Raw genomic sequence first — 21,201 nt, forward strand, 5'->3', positions numbered from 1 at the left:
ATCCAAGAAGACCATCATCCTCTGCTTGAGTTCCCCCTTCCCTGTGCTGCAGTCCAGAAAGTGTTTCCTGGCAGAAAGTCAGGGTGATCATAGGGCTCACCTTACTTGTTTCCCTCTTTCGGGGATCACCATTCCTGCTCTGCTGGTTGTACAACACCTGTAAATGGTTCTTTGTTTCGTTTAGATTGCCTAGTATTCTAGTTGTTTATGGCCAGAGGGCAGCTCCAGTGCCAGTTAATCTGTCATGGCCAGGAGTAGAAATCTCCCAAGTTTTGTTAACGTTGTTCTTGATTTTAATGGCTGTCATAAATGGCTGGAAAAGATAACTCACAAAGATACATAGATCCAAACCAAAGCGGTGCATTATTAGCTAACTTTACAAAAATATGATTCATATTTTTGAAACCTGTATAGCAGTTATAAGAAAGTATTAGTTGAAATTCAGCTAGTAAATTTTTATTTATCATGGTATATCAATTTTTCTTGCTAACTAGTCAGAAGATACTGTATTTTTTATATATTAACAAATGGGTTTGAAACTCCTTTTGGCAAATATTTCATCAGGTTTGAGTCGGTTGGTAATAGGTAACATCTATTGGGTGTTAACTCCGTGCCTGGTGGTGTATCACATATTATCATAGTTAATCCTTACAACAACCTAATGATATTGGCACGATTATTATGCCCAATTTATAGATGAAGAAAGTAAGATACAGAGATATTAAGTAGCTTGTCAAAGGTTGCACAACCCATAAGTGGCAGAGCTGGGATTCAGTCGCATATAGTCTGGCCCACACTCTAAACAATGACCCTCCACTCCCTCTTGTCTGATATGAGGCATTGAGACATTTTTGTAGACAGTGTTATCTTTGCCCATAAGTTTATATGATGATGGGAACATTTCCAAATAGCCACTTTTAGAGTGCTGTCACTGTAGATGAGCTTCATTCAAGTAGTTTTTTTTTCCCACTAAGTATTAAAACATCACATTTACTTCAAAGACATAGATTATGTGTTTATATTTTTTAAATGTCTGCCAGGCAGCATATTACTGATAGCCATCTGTCATCACAGAACAGGGCAGCTAATTTAGAACACTTAGCTTTTTAAAAGAAAAATTGTATAACTCATCTTTAAGCTTAAAACTCTTAAATACTTTGCAACTAGAAAACCAACAAACATTTTCGTGGTTCAGAGTACTGCAGTTTTCTTCTCGCGCCACAGTGGCTCATTTTGCAAGAGTCCTATTATCTGGTGGCTTTTCCCATCAGGAGTAGAATTGAATCCAAACTCCATCCCTTAGCTCACTGTAGACACTATTTTCATGAGACTGACCTGCTACCTACTGTGCAACAGGACGCCTCCGACATTGTATTTTCAGCTCTAGAATTCAGTTCGATTCTTCTTTATATCATCTCTTTCTCTCCTTAATTGTGTTCATATTTTTCTTTAAATCCTTGAGCACAGGCCTCCCACTCTGACCACTTGTCCTTGGCCGCTTTCCCTTCCCTTCATCATACCTCACTGGCTTCTCTCTACGCCTTGTATGTGCCCATCCTGGCACCCAGCTGTGGACCTTTGCACTGCCATTCCCTCTGCCAAGAGTCTTCATGTTCTCTCCTCTTCGACATCCAGATCTCAATCCCAGGGTCACCTCCTCAGAGGCCCTCCCTGTCCTTCTGTCTCCAGGACCCATTCCCCATTCTCCACACCCTGTCTCCTCTCTTCTTCATGCTTGGCAGTACTGAGAGCATTCTGATTTGTTTGGTTTTACTGTTCGTCTGTCTCCCTCACTTCAGTGGAATGTCAAGTCTCTGAGAACAAGGATTTTCTCTTGTTCGCCACCGTGTCCCCCCAGCACCTAGAACGGTCCTGACGTCATAGAATGTGTACGTGGGCAGCGGCAGTTGGACTGAAGTATTTTTGTGGCTGTGCCTGACCCTTCCCTGCTTCTTGCTCCCCTGCATGCTGTTTCTTCCACAGGGATCGACTGCCCCACAGTCTCTACGGGTCTAAACACTGACTCTTCTTTTTAGAAAAAAAAAAAATCTCCTTTTCCCAGTTTCTCTATGTGGGAATGGTCTTCCATGTGGCCCTTCTTGCTTTATCTTAGTTATTTGTGAACATGGTTTATCTCTGTGAAGTTGGGCCCAGCTGACTCTGCTGAATGTCCATCCCAGTGAATCAGTGCCTTGCGCGGGGCAGACAGATGCTTAGGACCTACTTGTTACATTGGTACTCGAAGAGACAGTATAATTTCGTCGGCTGCCGGCTCAGAAGGCAGAAATCTTAATTAGACTTTTGCATACCTGTTTGCCTGGCCGACTTCTCTCCTCCCCCTGTCCCTGGGTGAGATGCCAGCGCCTGACTCGCTGCAGAGCCCCCTCCCCCCACCCCCACCCCGACCTCTGGCTGTGATGGCTGGAATCAACGAGATGACGTTCCATGTACTTAGGGGAAAGTGCTGAATAAATGCAGGTGACTTGTTGTTGTTTGTTATAATTATGTTCTTTGAGTCCTGTGTTGCATAGTGAGCTGCGGAATGCCTCAGAGTGTTTTAGGAATGAACTATGAAGTGATTGTAGAGCACTTGGCAAGCTTGTCGCATCGGGTGCATGGCACTGGCAGTAAGGCATGTTGAATTGGAGGCGGCAGGGAAGATGGGCTGCAGGTTTCCGTGTGATGCTGTTCCCCGTATGGGTGTGTGCTCTTGCCTCCCCCAGACAATTCCCTAATTGAGCTGCTGAGATCAGAGGCTTGTGACGTTCAGAATAAGACCTAACAATACTTGTGTGGGGTTTAAATGGCATTGGGAATCATTAATGAGACAAAAAGCTATGATTTCCCCTAGATTAACATGCAGGCTGGGGTTTGGCATGCCGAAATTCACTGTTTTGGTCTCTAGCCCAAACATGCTAGAGTCATTATATTGTCATGTGGTAATTAACTGTTCCTTTAATACAAGTAATAAATATTAAGCCTGAGAGGTATTTAGCAATGCCTTTTACATAATCCAAAACGATATTCAAATGCTGTAGGCGTTGAGTCATTCAACTGTACTATAGTAAAGTTTGAAGTTTAATACATAGAGATTTTTGAACATTCAGTTCATTCTTTATTCTATGACCAGTTCTGCTACTTAGGCATTAACCTTTAATCATGTTCAATGAAATATATATGCCGTAATGAATAATTACAAGATTGCCAGAATTTTCATTTACAATATAATGCTTTGAAAATTTGTCTAAAGGTCCTAGTTACCATTCACTTGATAATGTGCGTATTATTTTTACATGTTACTGAATTCCTTGCTGAATCTAACGAGGGAAACTATTTTTTATTCGAAGCAGACACAGTGGGTCCTGGCCTCTTAAAAGGAATGGACTGGAAAAGTTGTCAAGAGAAATTTGGGGGATGGAGGGCAGCATACTAGCTTAGCTCTTTAAAATATAATTTGTACTGGCAGTTGTGCTGGGAAACCTACAGCGATGAACATTCATAGAATTCTGTAGAAGCACAGTGGCTCTCCTTCTCCTCAGTTCTTCCCTGACCCCTGTTTCAAGTTAAAGCTGTCGTTCTACATGGACGGGGCCACGGGCAATACTCTCTTTTATCTCCTTCGCGTCATTTGCCCAGCATAAGGCCATGTGGGGAGTGGGAAGAGGAGTGGGGGTGGGAAGGTGTCCAGAGAAGATACTGAAATTAAAAAAAAAAAAAAAAAAAAGCTGCACCTGGAATGTTCTGAGGATGTCCATTCTGTAGCGCTATTACCGCTCCTACTTACAGGGAACCGTCTCCCCGAAATAGCTTTTGAAATCTAATTTAATATAAATATTTCAATGCTGATAAAAATAATAATGAGAGGCCACAAATGAGAAGGCAATGAGGTAGTCATAAACTGTATATACGCGCAGAATCAGTGCCCGGCTGCCGGGGTTTCGCGTGATGGGCGGTGCTAAAGGCTGTGCTGGACGTGCCGCGGGGCCTGCCTTTTGTAAACCCCACCAAGACGCTGGCTCCTCAAAGCGCTCCTGGCTCCTGGCTCCTGGTGGCCCCGCCGACTGAGGCGTGGTAGACGGAGCCCTCGTCTCCAGGAACCAAGGGTGGTCTGAAAAATGAACTGCTCTGGTATTTGAAAATTCAGTGCGCGCCTGGATATATACCCTTGTTGATCCACTGGGCTCTGTGTTTAGCATTCCTCAACCGGAGACTAAATCTTCGCAGCCGTCTCACAAGTGACGCTGGCGTCCATACCAGAAATACCTTCCGTAATCTCTTCTAAGCCCAGCAGACTCGGGGATGCTTCTACTCCGACGGGGCCCCAGAGTCCCAGAGGAAGTGCCCCACTGGGGCCCGGCAGGTGGATTATAAGTGCAGCAGAAATAAAAATAAAGACCCAGCTGATGCCAGAAGAACATTGAATGTCTCTCCATTTTGTGCTGAATGAATGGTAAAGGCAAAGTCCGCGCCTGTACCCCGAATTCCACATCTGCAGTGTCCGATTTTAGGTCCAAATCTGTTGCAGGAAAGGGGACCCCTTCCATGGCCCGAGAGTGGGCTCTTGTCTAACACTCGGAAATGAATTGTCCGAGGAGACACAGGTGCTGGCAAAACAAGAGACTTTATTGGGAAGGGGCGCCCGGGCGGAGAGCAGCAGGGACAGGGAACCCCGGAGCACTGCTCTGCCACGTGGCTCCCAGTCTCGGGTTTTATGGTGATGGGGTGAGTTTCCGGGTTGTCTCTGGCCAATCACTCTGACTCAGGGTCCTTCCTGGTAGCACATCCGTCGCTCAGCCAAGATGGATTCCAGCAAGGATTCTGGGAGGCTGGTAGGACTTAAGGACTGGCGTCGCCTCTCTCCTTTTGACCTTGCCCGAATTCTTCCGGTTGGTGGTAGCTTGTTAGTTCCGCATTCCTTACCAGGACCTCCTGTTGTAAGAGAACTCATGCGAGTGGCTACTGTTGTGCCTGGCCGGGGTGGGCGGTTTCGGTCAGTGGTTCCCCTCACAAATCCAGTTTTTCTGTAAGTGAATCTGATGGTGGAGAGCACATTGAATTGGCTGCAGGACCTCTCATGACTGGCCCAGATGCCCTTCTCCTGCTGTTTGTACTATAACCAGCAGTGTGGTGGCCTCCTGGCGGGCTGGCCTGCTGGCGCAGGACGGGTCACAGCAGCTGGGTCACCAGCTGTGCCTCTGAGGAAAGACAGAACCACCGAGAGCAGAAACCCGGGGTTCTCCCATCTTTAGATCACTAGCTGGTAAGCCCTGACTCTTTCCTGAGCATGCTTCATCAGTAAAGGAGGGCCGTGACAGAAAGGGGAGCCCGCCCCCTCAGGGGACCTTCCTCTTTGGAAGGACAGTCACTGGATCTCACAGACTTGGGTTTGAGATCTCTCTGCCCAGCTAACCAGCCGGTAACCTGGGCCCATCACCCCGCCTCAATGAGCTTTAGTTCCCTCTTCTGTGAAAGGAACATGATCTGTGTGTCACATCTCTCTCCCAGGAGTGTCCTGGGGCTCAAATGAGAAAATGTCCGTAAAAGTGTTCTGTGATGGCCAGACGCTCTCCAGGTATCAGGTGTTATTTCCAACTTCTTAAGAATTATTGGAAACTTGAGGCCTTCGGCACCTTCCCACTCGCTGCTTCCTCCGCGTGGGCGCTAGGTGATAGGTGATTTTCCCGGGCTCCTCCCCTTGCCGCCGCGTGTATCTTTCTTCCTATCAGATCAGGGAATGGAAAATCCTTTAAGTGTCACATTAGGCCAGGGAAGTGGGCAAATCCCAGGGAGCCCGTGGCCATTCCCACCCCGTTTTCATGTACTGGGTCGGTCTGCGTGCACATCCCTTAGCAGCCGCAGAGAAGCACCCAGTCCATCCAGCCGCGGGGCCTTGGGGAGCTGACTCCCTGGGAGCTGGGTGACCTACTCCCAGCCTCCTCGAGGCCAGGAAGGTGGCTCGAATGTGTCCAGAGGGGGGTGACGTGTGTTTCCCTCTCGTGCAGATCCTGTTCCGGCTCTGGACCTCGGGCAGCAGCTCCAGCTCAAAGTGCAGCGCCTACATGACATTGAAACAGAGAACCAGAAACTTAGGGAAACTCTCGAAGAGTACAACAAGGAATTTGCTGAAGTGAAAAATCAAGGTTGGTGGAAAATGTACTCATTCCTTGCTTTTTCTTGCTTTTTCTTTTCTTCTCTTTTTTCTTTTCTTTCTTTCTTCTTTTTTCTTTTCTTTCTTTCTTTCTTTTTTAATTGCCTTCCCCATACTGTTGGAACTAGCTCTGATTGTCACCTTCATCATAAAGTCCGGGTGGGGCAAGAATCAGAGTCATGAAAGAGAGATGATAATAATGCTTAGCAATTGAGAAGGAAAACTTTACCTCTGCAAAACGACCGCGTATGATTGTATTGCCCTCCCTCCGGACGGAGCAGGATTCTGTTAAAGTTCTTCCTGAATCATCATGTGATAGGATCTGCCTTTTCAAAGATGGATGCGTTGCCTGCGGGTGACACCTGTCAGAGAGCCAGCTTATGATCAAAGGGTCACAGCCAGTAAGCCCTTTAATAACTGAGGCCATACAGTAAGGCTTTAGGCGCAGCCTCCACATCCCCACGCGTAAGCCCCGTGGCGTCCTGGTCACTGTCACCTATTCGTGACGAAGTTAACGAAGGAAAACAAAACAGCTTTCTGGCAACAAGGAAAGAGGGCAAAGGTCGCCTGGCTTTTCCTGTCAGGGAAGAACAAAGAAATCTCTCCCACACCTAAAATCCAGACGTGTCCCAGTCGGGAACCTCGTGGCTTCCTCGTCTTGAGGAAAATCACTGCCCCATGTGACAGCCGCTCTAGGTTTCTCAGCCAAGTCCAAGTAGAAGTGGGCCTGTTTGGTTTTGTTGGGGGTGTGGGTGAGGAAGGTGACAGAAAAGAGAGCAAACGGCTTGGGGGACTTCTGAGGGCTGGAGAAAGAATTACCTGATGACGATTTTTTTTTTTTTTTGCTGTGCTGGGTCTTCGTTGTTGTGCACGGGCTCTATGGCACATGGGCTTCAGTAGTTGTGGCGCCCAGGCTTAGTTGCCCCGAGGTATGTGGGATCTTCCAAGACCAGGGATCGAACCCGTGTTGCCTGCGTTGGCAGGTGGATTCTTAACTACTGTGCCACCAGGGAAGTCCCTGATGACGATTGTTAAAAGCATCCTTGGGGCTTCCCTGGTGGCGCAGTGGTTGGGAGTCCGCCTGCAGATGCAGGGGACACGGGTTCATGCCCCGGTCCGGGAAGATCCCACATGCCGCGGAGCAGCTGGGCCCGTGAGCCAGGGCCGCTGAGCCTGCGCGTCCGGAGCCTGTGCTCCGCAACGGGAGAGGCCACAGCAGTGAGAGGCCCGCGTACCGCAAAAAAAAAAAAAGAAAAAAAAAAGCATCCTTGGGTTTTGAGACCTTTGGACACCGGCTGGCAAGGAGGGGTCGTGCGCAGAAAGGACCCGGGAAGAGGCAGGAAGGTCCAGGCCTGGGCAGTGAGGACGGCAGGCCCGAGGGCCCCTTCCTCGGGGATGCCACCTCGTTCTGGCCCACAGGGAGCTGTGAGCCTGTGGGACACAAGGGACAGTTTGGTCCTGCTGGGGAGCGAGGTGAGGACTTAGGAACTTGGGGTCCAGTGAGAGAAATGCTCCCTTCCCCCTGCGGGACTTGGCTCTGGTCAGAACCACCCAGCGCCCGGGGGAAAGAGAACCTGTGGATTCTGGTTCTGCACGTTTCCTTCCGGTGGCCTCTGGCATCTTGTTTTGGCAGCTCCACCGCTTGGGTCTCCTTCAGCTTGATTTGGTTTCGTTGTAGGACGCGGTCGCCTTCCCCCCTCTGTTCTGTCAGCGCCCCAGGGCCAATTGCCCAGTGCAGGGTCATTGCCTCCCCAAAGGCCTCACCTGATGGACATTTCTAAATGAAATGCAGAGCCTAAGGGACTTCCCTGGCTGTCCAGTGGTTAGGACTGGACTTGGCGCTTTCACTGTAGGGGGCACGGGTTCGATCCCTGGTTGGGGAACTAAGATCCCACAAGCCACGTGGCGTGGCAAAAAAAAAAGAAAAAAAAGGGAGAGCGAGAGAAAGAAATGCAGAGTCCAAGACTCAAGAACAAAGGCTCCAAAGGCCAGCAGACCGGGCCAGGGTCCCTTGGTTGCCACCACTTCGCTGTGTGACCTGGAGCAAGTGGTCTCACATTGTTGAAGCCTCGTTTTCTTGGGTGGGGGCAGAATTCTCGTACTAACCCTGAAGGGCTGTTGTAGGATCAGATGAGATGCGCTGTTCCCAACACTCAGCAAATACCAGCTGCTCTTACCTCAGCGCCGTGGCTTTTTCCGGAAGTCGCCCCCCGTCCTTCTCTCTGTTTATTGACGTCTTTACCGATTTCCCGCTGCCAGGAACATGCGCTTTCCTCTCTTCTCTCCCCAGTATAAAAATGATTTGAATTTGGAAGGGGTTGAGGCGCACATCACTTGTTTTAGTCATCACAGCTGTAGTGTGGATGGATCAAGTGTTAGAGCAGGACAGGAGTTTCTTTATCACATGCTGTAACTCTCCCCCACTCCAGGTAAAGGTGAGTGAACGGGGCCCAGGCACAGCCCGTGGGAGCAGAGGTCTTTGGTGTCCTCTCCTCCACGCCGCTCTCCCTTCTCCCCTGCTCACACGGAGGGGACCCAGCTGGGACACGCCCAGGGCAATGTCCTGGACCTGGGCCCAGGTGCCAGAGGAGAGACCGAGGCTCCAGGACAAATCCGCCCCTGGCTCACTGAGCAGCCCACCTGGGCTGGATGTGACCCTACTTTGATCATGAGCTGGCTCTCTGACAGGTGTCACCCGCAGGCAACGCATCTGTCGTTGAAGGCAGATCCCCACCAGACAGAGTGGGAGCCCCAGGCTAGTGCCCCAAACTCCTCTGGAAGGAGCATAGATGGGTCACACTGAGAAACCCATTGGGTTGAGCACCAGGGCCCAGGGGCTGCCCAGATGTTTCCAACCCATTGCTCAAGGCAGAAATGCTGCGTGTTTACAGCCGCACTGACCATCGACTAAAAAGAATGTGCAGATGTTTCCAGAGGTGACCTGTCGTGTCCGCTTTGGACGTGTTCCGCTCCCTCCCAGCCTGGGCCCCGTCACTCCATGTTAACCATTGTGCTCACAGAGCGTTTCTTCCAGGCCCCAAGCCTGGAAGCCCCCTGTTCGTCTCTCAAATGCCCTGCCAAGGTCATTGGTCTTAATTCCCTGTCTCCTCCTCTGAGGAGAACCCTCTGGTTCCACTGGATGAAAAAGGCCAGTTTCTTATCTTAACGAAGGAGCCCCTAGCTTTTATGCACCAAGCCACGTGGGTACAAATGCCCGGCTGCCTGGCTCCCGCTCGGCCCGGCGTGTCTGTGCAGCTCAGGGAGCAGAAGCTGACGTGAGCTACAGCCCGAAGGAACAAGGGCCGCCAGTCCAAGCACTTACATGGGCAGAGACCTGGCAGGCGACATTGTCGCGTGGGCCTGGAGCCCCGTTGTCACAACCCCGTCGAGGCCTCACCCTGCTCAGCCCAGCCTCATGCCTCAGCCACTTTCCGAGCACCCACTGTGTCAGGTGCTGGGACGACCAAGAAACTCAGCCTTGCCTCCCACGAGATGGACCCACGCCCAGGCAGGTGCGGTCCCCCAAGAGCTCCACCAGCCTTGGAGCCGGGGCCTCGGTGCTCTGCCTGGGGCTGGCTGGCCCGCCCAGGGGGGTGGGGGTGAATGGGGCAGGAGCAGGTGGAGTGGTCCCACCCTAGAGCCACTTACGAGTCTGAGTTAGGACCCTGCCCTGTTCGTTGCATCTGCTCTTGTGTTCCTGTTTTGGGTCACTGAAGCAACTGCTGTAAACACGCACTTGGTGGTGGGGGAACCTGGGCTTTCCAGGGGCGGCCCTGACCCCCAAGGGACCCTGCGTCCTGAACACCGGGCACTGCAGGGCTTCGTCACACAGCACTGCTTCCCACGCCTCTGGCACTCCCCCTCCCTCAGCTGCGGCTCCCCTGGGCCCGTCGTCGGTTCTGCACACACAGCCTGGGTCTGCCAGACTCTGGCCCCGGTGGAGGGTGCTCTCAGCACCCAGGCTCTGGGGCTGGTCCCTTCCAGCCGAGGAGACAGGTGCCCCATCCACTTAGCGCACCGTGTGTCTCATCACTTGGGAAACAGCAAAGCTGCAGCCCATGGCCAGGGAGGTCAGTAGGCTTCTTCCAAAATGTACGCACAATTATGAACCGTTTTCTTTGTAAGAAAGTACTTAAACCCACACTAAAATGTTATTAATCTCCCCTCAGTAGAGGACTAATTGAAGCCTCGTCAATAGGATGATACTGTATTTTACCGTTGATTCCCCCCTCTTTTTCTTAAGTTGTATTAGAGAGACATAGTTCTTCTTCCCAGCAAAGTCCATTGATCCTCCTCAACCTAAATGTTTAAAGTTCAATTTAACATTTAGGGAGTAAAAGGTCTCCGAAGGGACTTGTAACCATTGATTTTGTGTCAGAGTTGAAGAGCTAAAGTTTAAAACACACCAATCCTCCTAGGTTATGAAAGCCTAGTATATATAGCCACATGGAACCATGCTTCTCTTACTGGAGTATTTTTTTCCCCCTTCTGCAGAGGTAACGATAAAAGCACTTAAAGAGAAAATCCGAGAATATGAACAGACTCTGAAGAACCAAGCCGAGACCATAGCTCTCGAAAAGGAACAAAAGTTACAAAATGATTTTGCAGAAAAGGAGAGGTGAGCACGTGTTGGGATCTGCACGCACTGGCGTGCTGACGTAACGTTTTACTTGTACACTTCACATCACAAGACAGCTTTTTTTAAATGGACCTGTGAAATAAGCCCAGGTTGGAAACCAAAATCCTAGGGGCTCTAAGGCACAATTTTGTTTGAAAAACAAAGGTGTCCCTTGTTCTGTAATTTGTGAGATTGTGAGATGACCTTGAGTGAAATGTACCAGTCTTGCCCTTTGGTGGGTAGTGTCAGGTGTGTCAAAGGGCGTGTCTGTCGGGGCCACATGGTGCCGGGGCTTGAGCACAGAATGTGTGTGCTTGGCACATAGGGGTGGTACCCGAGGTAAGATGAGACGGGTGGGACTGTCCCCTGCCGTGTGTCTTCTCTGGGAACCCAGGGCGATGCTGAGCTCCTGATACCTTCTTAAGTGAATTTTGATATTTAACATCTCTGTCTGTCTGTCTGTCTGTCTGTCTGTCTGTCTGTCTCTCTCTCTCTCTCTCTCTCACACACACACACACACACACACACACACAATATCTTTTTTTTTTTTAATTTTTTTTGTCTCTTGCCTCTTTTCATTACCTCACAGTGCTCCATACACCAAGGAGTTAGTATCAGCAAGATATCTTAATGCACCATCCAAGGGCTGTGAGTGTTAGGTTTCCACGGGCCTGCTTCCCCCAAAACTTTGCCACAAATAATGAGTTGCTTTTTCACTAGTGTGATGACTTAATGAAAGTTAGATTTCTTATAAAAACCATAGGAGTGTCGAACTTACCAATTCAAACTGCATTGAGTCAGATCTCTCAGAACTCTGGTGACGCTAAGGTTTAAAAATCTAAGCCTGTCATGAAGAAACGTGAGTCCATTAACGAGAGGCACTAAAAGTCTGGTTACAAGTTAAGAGGCAGGCCCCGTGGTGGGGTTTTGTGGGTGTTTCCCGTGGACTTGGAATGCAGCTGCTCGGACTTCTATGAGGCAGGCTCCGTGGAGATCTCGGGCATCACCAAGGCCTCTCTGGGCCACCGTTAAACTGGCTTCATTTAGAAAAGAAGAAGAATGCCCGCTACACTCATTGCCGGGCCCTCTCGAGATGTTGTCTCAGCAAGTGCCCAGGATAGACCTGTCGAGCAGACCATCTCATTTTACAGATTAGGCACCTGCCCACACTCTCCCAGCGAGGTACCCAGAGGTGGGGGCAGAGCCTGACCCACCGCTATGGCCCTGGCCTCCCTTTGCGCTCAGACTTGGCCTCCCAAAGCCCTCACTGCAGGACCAAAGCCAGTCCCTCGGGGCCAAGCCCAGATCTACAGGGGATGTCACATCTACGCTGCTGGGAGAGCAGGGCTGGGTACAGCCCCTGGGAAGAAAGTGAGCCCCACAGAGTCGGGGTTCTGTGACCCAGCAGATGTGGGTTCTTGACCCAGCAGACGTGGAACTGGCACTAAATATGTCTCCTAGGAAAGCACTCTGTGCCCAAAGAGATTTCTCACCATATTACTGATAATGGAGGGGAGGGGGGAATGCAAGCCATTGAAATGCCTCGCCAACAGGAAATGGGTGCGTAAAAGTGTCCACCCCTAACGGGAATGTTATACAGCCATTATAAACTAATAGTTTTGTTGAATTTGCAATTATACCAGAAATGTATCCAGCATAATGCGAAGTGAAAAATGCATGATACTGAATTATAGACAGCGTGATTACATCTGCAGAGAGCAAACTTATGCGTTACAAAAGTAGGGAAATAAATTTCTATAGGACTTTAATATTATTAAGTTGATTTTTCAAACTAGGTAAAAGGATTGATTATATTAAAAGATGCAAATAACTGACCACTGGGGGTGGGGGATGAAGCTAGATCTTTATCTCATTCTTTACACCAAAAAATTGAAACAGATTAGGATTTAAGTATTAGTAATTAAATCATGTACGTATTGGAAGAAAACGTGCGCATTTACTTTGTTTTTAATAATTTTGGAATCGAGAGATCTTTCTAAACATAAAAGAAAAGGTACATAAATGCAGCTGCCTAAAATTTCACACAGACTTTTGAAAACAAGTAACAGTGGACAACATTTTTAAACCATCAAAAATCTGGGAAGAAATATTTGCACCACATAAGAAAAAGGGCTAATTTTCTTTATAAACAAAGAACTCTTACAAATTAATAAGAAAAAAACCCAGCGCTGCAAAAAATGGGTAAAGGAGTTGAGCAGACAGTTCATACAAAGAGAAATTCTCAGCTTTACTCCAGACTAAAACTAAGTTTAATTTTATCCAGTGTTGGCACAGCAGAACACTCTCAAATGCTGTTGGCAAGAGTTTAAACTGGTGAGGCTTTTTGTTGGAAAGTTTCTCAATATCTATCAAAACAACAAAAACAGTTGCACATACCCTTTCACCAGTGTAGTTCCTCTGTTAGAATTTTATCCAACAGATTCATTGTCAGAATTATGCACCAGTACCTATGATGATCATTGTGGAATTGTTCAGTAGAAACGGGTGGTAAACCATCTAAATGTCCATAGAGGCTTGGTTAAGTCAGTTGTTTAATAAGAATGAGGACGAACTACATATGCTGGGGTAGAACAGTTCCACAGTACGGAGATAAGTGAAAAAGCTAGCTGCAGGATACCATGTGTGCTCTGATCCCTTTAGTATTAAAAGAAAGGGGCGGGGAGTGTTTATTACACTATAATATATCACATCTGAGTTTATATTATGCTACAGTATGTTACATATTACATTGTATTTCTATACGTATAGAAAAATTCTAGGACTTCCCTGGTGGCGCAGTGGTTAAGAATCCACCTGCCAATGCAGGGAACACGGGTTCGAGCCCTGATCCAGGAAGATCCCACATGCCGCGGAGCAACTAAGGCCGTGCGCCACAACTGCTGAGCCTGCGCTCTAGAGCCCGCGAGCCACAGCCACTGAGCCCGCGAGCCACAGCTACTGAAGCCCACGCACCTGGAGCCTGTGCTCCGCAACAAAAGAAGCCACTGCAGTGAGAAGCCCGCACACCGCAACAAAGAGCTCTCCACAGCTAGAAAAAGCCCGCACGCCCCAACAAAGACCCAACGCAGCCAAAAATAAAATAAATAAATAAATTTATTTTAAAAAAAGAAAAAAAAATGAGGAAGCCCTTTATTGTATTAAAAAAAAAAAGTAAAGAAAAATTCTAGAGAGCTACAAAAGAACTTTGAGGAGTGCCGGTGGAGCCCAAGGGAAAGGACATTTTACCTTCCATGCTCTTATGGTATTTGTGGTGGTGGTTTTTTTCGTTTTTTTTTAACGCAGAGCATTTATTAGTTTTATAATTGAAATATATGCAAGCGCAAGCAGTGCTTTTCCATAGATTTCCATAAATTTGGGTGCCTTTTTTAACTGTACCATTTCTGCTTTTCCGTATTCCCAGGTTTCTTCTTTATGAGAGCATGTGTTATATTCATATGATGTAAAAATAATAAACTTATTTTTAGAGATTTTTCTGCCGATGAGGAGGAAGGAATGCTATTTATTGACCAGGGAATTCATTTGGAGATCATGGGAAATATAAATACGTGGAATGTGGCTGCAAACATTCCGCACGTCCCCATTAGGTATTAGAGTTGCATTTGCATTCCATTCCAACAGAAACGGAACAGCTGTCGAATCTCTTCAGTACATCCTTTATTCCAGCAAATTCCTTCATTGTGTCAGCAAAATGTAAATGTATCGTTCTTCTTGGGCTAACTTCAGGAAACAATGAGTGCGTGATGATGGTTTTTCTTCCTTTTTTTTTTTTAATATCTGGCATTTCAAGAACAAGCTACATTTAGGATAACCTTCTAGATCAGTTGCCTCACGTCAAGTCCCACGGGAAATACACCTCCCCTCGTGTGATGTGCGGGTACAAAGTCTGGGTGTTAAAGAGCAAGGCATCAGGGCTCCTGGCATTACGAGTTGTAACCGGCCGCGAGCCTCTCACCAGCCGTGCGAAGATGGCTCATCGCCGTAGCTCCAGAACACACAAGATGTGTGAGTTGCTAAACAAGATGACCAATCTGGCTTCTTCCTCTTCCTTTTCAGAAAACTGCAGGAGACCCAGATGTCCACCACCTCAAAGCTGGAAGAAGCCGAACATAAAGTCCAGACTCTGCAAACAGGTGTGCTATTCTGCCTGCCGGTCAAGCTGCTACAGGCCGGGCTGACCTAGGGCAGGTTTGCGCCACCTCCCAGTCCCTCCAGGTCCCCTCTGACACCTGTCACCGCCGCCGCCGTGGTGAGCCTGGAGGAGGGAGGGAGCCTTCGCCCCAGCGTGCCTCAGACCCCCTCCTCCACAGCTCCCCACCTCGACTGCATGAGTCACCCACACTGAGTCGTTGAGGTGGGAGGCTCTGAATCCCATTTGCATCGCTGCCACAAGCCATCCTTTCTTCCTGCTCTTTTTCCAACAAACAAGTCTAAATCACCAAACTGTCAAGGGCTGACACCTCATTTGGAGCAATAATGAGGGCAAGAAAAACCCTTATTTCTACCCTGTGAAGTTAAAGAGAACAGTAATAGCAGACCTTTAAAACTTTAGATGCCAAAAAAGGTTATGCTTGAGTTTTTATCGCTTCTTTGAACTTCTTCCTGCCTTTTTTCTTTTTGTTCTGAAAGAGAAATGGCGCTATATATTTAATTTAAATGTGGGGGAAAAAATCAGAAGACATCAGAGTCCAAGTTTTAAAAAAACACAAGTGACAGAGTGGGAGAAACTAATCATAACAAATTCACAGTCAAATAATATCCAAAGAATGTAAAGCTCACCTACAAATCAAAAAAAAATAGATAAACCGTCCAGGAGAACAATGGGCTAAGGATGAAAACAGGCAGTTTGCGGAAGACGTACACGCGGCCAATACACATATGAAAAAATGTTAATTTTGAACAGGCAGGGAAATGCTAATTAAATCAGTAAAAGATTGTTTTGCCTGTCAGACTGTCGAATTTTTTTTTTAATTGATAATTTACAGTGTTGGTGGGAGTATAGGAAAATAGTCACACTCTTAGTATTGACGTGGATGTAAATCGACTCTTGGGAGGCCAGCCGAGTGAGATTTATCTGAAGTTGAAACATCCATGCTCTTTACCCAGCACCTTCCTTTCTAGGTGTCCTGACTCCCCGGGCGTGTGGCAAGCCCTGTACAAGAGCTAAGTTGTTACTGTCATTGCCAATGTCCCAGCATGGAGAGATGTCCATATGCCTGCTAAGGGCAAAGGGCAAATCTCAGAAGATTTTGGTATCATCCTATTTATGAAGGGGGAGGGGTGTGAAATATATATATATACACACACATACACTTAAATATGTATGCAGTTAGGTATGGAAATATTTTTTAAATAGTGAAGTTTATTTAAAAGCAAGAAACTTACACAATAAACTAGTAACGGTGGTTATCTCAGAAGAGGCGCATGGGGTGAGGTGAGGTGGCAGTGGAAGGGGATTTTTCTGTTGGATGCTGTGTATACTTTTGCAATCTTTGCCTCCTTTGAAATGAGAATGTATTACATGTATACTTTTTCTTTCTGACTTAATGTGAACAATTAGTATATTATGGTTTTATGTCCTCTGCCTTTCAGCGCTGGAAAAAACTCGAACAGAATTATTTGACCTGAAAACCAAATATGATGAAGAAATTACCGCCAAGTAAGTCTCTGCCTGGCTCCCTCCATTGACATTATTTGGTCAGGTGTCACCCGATTTTGCTAATCCATGAAAGATTTCCCTGCGTCACCCTCCTGTTTATTGACTTTGCAAAGCGGTACGGGGTTTCGAAGATGTTCGGCCTCTGAGCTGGTGTAAGGAACAGGGTTTCATTCCCATGACTTGCTTGCATCAGTTTAAAACCCAAGATGTGACAGTAAGCTCTATCTGGTGCTCTCAGAACAAGCCTTCCAACTGAAACTTCTTTCCTTAATTATTATGAAGCCTGGCCACCACTGTGCCTTTGTCTAAGAAAGTTTGAAAAAGAGCCAGTGTAGAGAAGATGTGATACTTGGGACATTTTGCGGAGCTTGGTCTGCGCCAGTAGCATCACCTCTTACCTGTGCCTTCACTCCCACACAGGTGCATTTGTTCAAATCCCACCTTATGGTGCTGGGCGTCCGAGTGCGGACACACCCAGAGGGGGCGTGTATCTTTGGGCAGGTGTATCACACAAGGGTCTTGTGGGGAAGAAATCAGTGATGCACTGCGGGTACGCTGTGGCTAGCCTACCCTCCACGCGGAACACCAGGAAGCAAGAAATAATGCTGACGTAAATCAAGAAAGATGAAGGAGCAACAGATCATCCCCTGACAACACCAGGCTAGAGTCCGAACAACTTTTTCCTGTCCCACCTCCCCCAGAAACCCATGCGTCCCCAACACCCACCCCACCCCAGCCCTGACAGCTGTGTCTCCAGTGAGAAGCATCTCCTGCTGTGCTCACACCGGGCCTCAGTGGGCGCTGGCGAGTGGGGAGGTGGCTCTGAACAGCGTCGCCCTCCTCCCCGGCGCCTGCTCCGTGTGGGGCTCTGGTACTCTGCACCCCTCAGTCCCATCACCTTTGCCCTTGGCCTTTGAGGTTGCTGCTGGGCCAGCTGCTCTCAGGGCACGTTGAGGGGGCAGTAGGGCGGCCCTTGACCTTTGCTCTGGGTTGTTTAGCAGCTCGAGATCTTGAGAGCCCAGCTACCCAGGTCTGGTGGTCAGAACCAATTTTGATCATGAGCAGAGATCTTCTGCGCAAAGACTAAAACATCCTGGTCCGTCTTGGCGACTCCGGCTGACTTGTTGGCATGTCTAATCCCGGGGGACCCCGCCAGATCACTGTCCCGTCTCGGTGTGCTGAAATGAGACTTCAGGTGGTACAGAAAGAGCCGGTTCTAAGGTCCCGTGACCGTTAACATTGCGCTTTGAAAACTGGTGGTTCTGGTATTAACGCTTCCGACCCCGGGCATCACTGTCAGTGGGCCGGCAGGCGCGCGTCTCCGCCCTCCCCTCTGAGCCCACAGCCTGAGAGTTCCTCACCTCCCAAGACATACCCTCCGAGGCACCACGCCAGCTGCTGTCACCCTGGGGTTCCTCGGTGTCCGTGTGCGGGTTCCCTCTTCTGCCCGCGTGTCATCCTTGTTTTTCTACTGTTTCCGCCTGGACTCTATTCTACTATGTAGGTTGTTTTTCTCAGTAAATTCGATTTTTTTAATTATAATGTTTTAGTCTGATACATAGCTCTAGCCTTAAGTTTATAGCATTTCTTTTCTAAAAGACTTTGATCTGAAGTTGCTGTGCTAGTTCCCTGATTCATTCACTCTTATCCACCTCATCTTACTTGCTGACAAAATTCATGATGACTTCGGGGGTGATACATGGGATTATTTCATTAGTTTCTGTTAATTTATTTTTGTTAAACCACATCTCTTTCTGAAAGGCATAGATACATCTTGCATATCTACAGTCAACCAAAGTTGGCTCTATTATACACTTTAAAAAAACTTCTGTGAACGCAACCTCTAAGCCCGTCTAAGCCCATGGTTTTCAAACTGGGTCACAATCGCCAAGTCACTTTAGCGAGTGGCGACTGGCTAGTTGGGTAATAAATAGAATATAAAACAAAATAATGGAATAGAATAGAAAATGTCATGGCTCGTGGCACACAGTAAAGTTAGGCATTGTTTTGTGACCCTTTTAGCTCGTGTGTAAATCTGAAAGTACAGAGTTATTGAGCCACCGCATAAAATGTAGTTCTTCCTGTGCATCTCAGTCAAAAACCATTTTGAAAGCCTCTGCTCAGAGACTGTCACCAGAGCTCAACTTCCAGAAGCCAGTGTCTCCCGCCGTGTTCCCTGCGTGCACGGGGCGGGGGGGGGGGGGGGGGGTACCTACCGCCTGGTGACACCAAGCATCTGCAGAAACTATTGGGAGTTGACAGCCAGGAATGCCACCTGTCATATGATGGCTAAGTACTGGGCCCTGGCTGAGAGCCACAACTTCTTCCTTCCTTCTTGGCCTTCCAAAAAGCCACACAGAAAATTTGTGTCCACGTAACTGGTGTGCCTTAGGGCTCGAGGCAGCAACGGCACCGAGAACAGCCGTCTAGGAAGGACTTAACCTTCCCCAGCTCACAGCTGTAGGTCTTCTCTAGGGAGGGCACGTGGCGGCCAGGAGTGCCTGGGAGACAGAGAGAGGGAGGAGGGGCCATCTTGTCCCTGTGCCCACCCTCTCCCTGCCTCCCTGTGCTCGGGGCCAGGGTGATGCTTGGGGATGATTCCCGTCTCTCAGCCAGCAAAGAGCTCAGTCACCTGCTCCCAGGTCATCCTGCTTCCTGGGAGGGGTCAGAGGTGCCTGGAGATGTCGGGCTGATTTTCAGTCTTCAGTCTTGTCCTAAGTTACCATCTATAGATGCAGGGACCCTGGGCTGTTTCTAAGCCGCCAGCTCTGTCATCTGACAGGTAAGATCATTAAATCTCGGGTCACCTGCGTCAGCAGGGCTACCCAGGGGAGCACCAGAGGCCGGGCCTCCTGCCCCCAGACCTCTCCTTGAACTCTGAGCCCGCCGGCCTTTGACGAGAAGCGGTGGTGGTGGACAGGGCTCGGGGAGAAATGTCTCTAGACTGTTTCCCGTCACATCAGCGTATCTTGAGTCCAGAAAGCTGCTTTTCCCTCCAAATCCAGATGAGTGAAAACCCACACGTTACTTGCTCATTTTCACTGAACTAGAGTAAACGGAGAATGGAATAAAAAAGCATGGGGGTCAGTTGTTCTGTCACGTAAAATGCTTTGCCTCTGGGCTGTGGCTCTTGTTACCAACTGCTGACGGGGCCATGGGTGCTCTCGGGGTGTGTCCCCTCCTGTGATCATAGCAGGAGGTCCTTGTCTCCACAGACAGGCGGGGAGGCAGAGGTGTGGCGTGCACGTGGGCGCAGAGAGAGAGCGAGCCTCATGGGCACACCTCAGAGCCACTCGTCAGCGGCGCTAGCATTCCTGGAGGCCTCCTCAGGGAGGCTCGGTGGAGGGATGCGGGGGAGAAAAGCTGTTGTGAGCCAGCGTGACCCCTGCTGTGATGGAGGGGACGTTAGTTAGCGCAGCACCTGTGCCGTCAGGGTGTCCACAGAAGACAGCCCACTCTAGCTATGTCGGTCAGAAGAGAGTTTAACGTGGACACAGCGGGGACGAGGGAGACCAGCGGGGTCCGGGCACCCTGAGCGAGCACTGGCCGGGCCTCACCCCACCTCCGTTTGGAGGGGCCACCTGGAGAGGAGCTGTGACCTCTGGGAGGTGATGGGGATCCCGGCAGCGCCAGCAACCCCTGACCTTACCCTCCTCCCCTCCCCGGCCAGGGGAGGGGCAGGGGGAGAGGGAGCTGGCGCCGGGGATGGCGGGTCTCCAGTGCACACGACCCCACCCCGCTGGAGCCAAAGGAAGGGACTGGAGGAAGCCTTCCTGAAAGGAATGACCAGGGGTTTGAGGCGTTGCTAGAGGCAAAGGAGGAGCGCCCTCTGTGAAAACACCAGGCGGCGAGGCCGATCTCCTGGAGGACCAGCCCCAAGCTCCGGCGGGTGGACCTGCCAGGGCAGGTGGGCATGGTGGGCGCAGGGGCTGGACTGAGGCTCGGATGGGGATCGGCATTTCCCAAATAGATGGACGGCTACCACAGGGCAGCCTAGGGCCAAACCCTTACTGTAAATGGTTCCCAGAATAAGTAAGCCACAAAAAATGTAGAGAATGGCCTGAGATAATAATTGCTACTTTCTTTTAACTTCGGAGACAATCGCTTCGATCTTGGACATCCCACACGGAGCTGCCCCCTCCGCATTCCTCCCCGCTTTCATTTTCTGGGAAAGGTCTGTCACTTTACCATCTGCTTCCGGCCCGACTGACGTACACTGTCTTAGACTAGACAGCTTTTCATTAATACCTACGAATATAAGCCCCCCAGGGGCAAATCTCACAAATGGTCTTAAAACATTTCAAAACAGTGTTATCTTCTCCCTTCGAAAGGAGGGCTTTTAAAAAAATGTGTTGACAGAAAATGCAGGAAGGGGATGGGGGAGGCCCTGTGGAAGGTGGGCTTTGAGTGGATTGCCGGAGGGGTCCGCTGCTCACCCTCTGTGTGTCCCTGGATAAGCTAATTGACCTCCGTGACTCTCTTTTCTCGCCTGTACAATGGGCATAATAGTAGTCAGGACGCCGGGTGGCTGTGGAGAGTAATGAGGAGGTGTGTGTGCAGCGCCCAGCACGGTGACAGCTGTGGTCACTGTCACTAATGGCTGTAAGCTATTCTATTGTCAACGAGTAGAAGCTGTTCCCAACAAGCTTGCCCTGGGCTCGGGTGCGTGCGTTTCTGAAATTAGACGGGCCTGAACGGCATCATCTCCACAGGAGGTTGGAAGAGCCCACGTCGCCTGTCCGTCCCTGGGAGATGTCA

General features: G+C 49.1%; 1 protein-coding gene across 6 annotated transcripts in view; it reads left to right on the forward strand.

Moving 5' to 3' along the window:
- CUX1 (cut like homeobox 1) overlaps nt 1-21,201 on the forward strand; it is a 372,569-nt gene that overhangs the window by 222,614 nt on the left and 128,754 nt on the right. For all 6 annotated transcript variants that reach the window (XM_030872090.3, XM_060285751.2, XM_060285750.2 and 3 more), the window contains exons 5-8: nt 6,003-6,140; nt 10,643-10,766; nt 14,841-14,917; nt 16,377-16,443. In XM_030872090.3, coding sequence (XP_030727950.2) covers nt 6,003-6,140; nt 10,643-10,766; nt 14,841-14,917; nt 16,377-16,443 — 406 coding nt within the window. The remainder of the gene's footprint in view (nt 1-6,002; nt 6,141-10,642; nt 10,767-14,840; nt 14,918-16,376; nt 16,444-21,201) is intronic.

This window comes from Globicephala melas, chromosome 15 (assembly GCF_963455315.2).
Source record: "Globicephala melas chromosome 15, mGloMel1.2, whole genome shotgun sequence".
In the NCBI taxonomy this organism is placed as follows: domain Eukaryota; kingdom Metazoa; phylum Chordata; class Mammalia; order Artiodactyla; family Delphinidae; genus Globicephala; species Globicephala melas.